General features: G+C 43.6%; 1 protein-coding gene across 1 annotated transcript; it reads right to left on the bottom strand.

Moving 5' to 3' along the window:
* Window positions 1–278: 278 nt before the first annotated feature.
* LOC104665183 (olfactory receptor 52I2) lies at window positions 279–1,322 on the bottom strand. The gene is given in 2 exon segments (XM_010366952.2): window positions 279–1,219; window positions 1,222–1,322. Coding segments are annotated over 2 exon segments (972 nt in total). The 5' UTR covers window positions 1,253–1,322.
* Window positions 1,323–1,785: the final 463 nt, after the last annotated feature.

Below are 1,785 nucleotides of genomic sequence, written 5' to 3'. Positions count from 1 at the left end.
ATATGGGTCAGAAGCTGTAGAAGGACAAATTCCAGAGCTGTATTCTATACCAAACTTACTCTGATTCAGACACTATTGTATTAACCCATTAAAAATGTCAGAAAATTAGAAACATTTCATTCATATTCTTGGTAGAAATTTAAAAGTGACACAAAGATACCCTTAACAGCTTCATCTTAGAATTCCTTATAGTACCAGGTAAACCAATCCAGCTCCACAAATCTCTAAGGCATCTTTGAAGGTGGCTGGAATGCTCCAGATCTGAACAGATATTGTGTTCATGAACCCAGGTTGGAGTGGTCAAAGAGGAAGTGCATCAGATAACTCCATATTCTCTCCCGCAATTGTTTGGTCCTCATGCCATAGATAATGGGATTTAAGGTGGCAGGGGTGATCACATACAGGTCAGCTAGCAGCACCTGGGTGTGCAAGGGCACTACATCCTGCCCCAGCCAGGCCGCATAGACAGATGCCATCCCAGGTAGATAGTACAAAGCCATTACCCCTACGTGGGAGCCACATGTGCTTAATGCTTTCAACTGAGCTGTCTTTGAGGAGAGACCAAATACTGCCCTGAGAATTAAGATATAGGAGGCAGCAATGAAGACCACATCAGAGCCCACCATAATAGAGGAACCAATCAGACTATAGAGACTGCTGGGCGTGGGGTCAGCACATGCTAACCTGGCCAAAGCTATGTGCTCACAGTAGGAGTGGAGAACCACATTGGAGCCACAGAAAGGTAGATGACTCACCATCCAACTCAGTGGAGTCATGAATGTGACAGCTCTAATGGTGATGGTCAGACTCATTCCCAGCATCACTTGAGGTGTGAGAATTCTCTTGTAGTGTAGAGGCTTGCAGATGGCTACATAGCGGTCAAAAGCCATGGTCAGCAGCAACCCTGTCTCCACAGCTGTGGCTAAGTGGACAAAAAACATCTGAGTGAAACAAGCATTAAAGCTGATGGAGCTGTCTCCTGAGCAGAAGATGCTCACCATCTTGGGTACCACCGAGGAGGCCATAACAATGTCCACAGCAGCCAGAACACACAGAAAGCAACACATGGGCTCATGCAGAGTGGAATCCATCCAGATTGCAGTCACAGTGAGGGTGTTTCTTAACAGGGCTATGATATCCGTGGCACTCAGTGAGATAGCCAGCCAAAGTTGTGAAGATTGCAGTCCTGGGATACCCACAAGGAGAAAGGAAGCAGGGTTTCCATTGTGTGGTTGTAGGCTGGACCCAGCATCACAAGTGAGACTTTTTTTCCCGTTAATGCACAAATGATGTATGAGAAGAATGCAATCCTGTAAGATTTGTTGACACGTGTGATGCTGGGAAAACCTAGGGATATTCTCAGCTTGGTGGTAATCTCAGGATCAAAAATGTGGCATCTGACAAAATTATCCTGTGCCACTTTTATCCTCCTTAATATTCTTCCCTTACAAATTTGTATTCATTGTTCATGAATCAGCTCATGGCTTACCTCCTTTGGAAAGCCTTTTCTGCTTTCTTCCTTCCCCAGTCCATACCCTTTCATCTGAGCTTTCATGCAATCTCCTGTCGTGACCTCAGAGAGACTAAATTGATCATTGTAATGCTCTCCCTAGACTTTATTGTATGCATTTAGGTGTATGTCTCTTGTTTATGATCTTATACAAAGGATGTAATCCATAACTGAGGTCACACGTCTATTAAAATAAGTCTATTAATATATATTTTTTATGGTAAAGTTTCCACGGAATGAAGGATAAACAGAGAAATGAATCTGTCTTTCATCTC

Source organism: Rhinopithecus roxellana, chromosome 15, assembly GCF_007565055.1.
Source record: "Rhinopithecus roxellana isolate Shanxi Qingling chromosome 15, ASM756505v1, whole genome shotgun sequence".
NCBI classification, from domain to species: Eukaryota; Metazoa; Chordata; class Mammalia; order Primates; family Cercopithecidae; genus Rhinopithecus; species Rhinopithecus roxellana.
The sequence above is the reverse complement of the archived record's forward strand: the minus strand, read 5'-3'. Positions and strand labels throughout refer to the sequence as shown.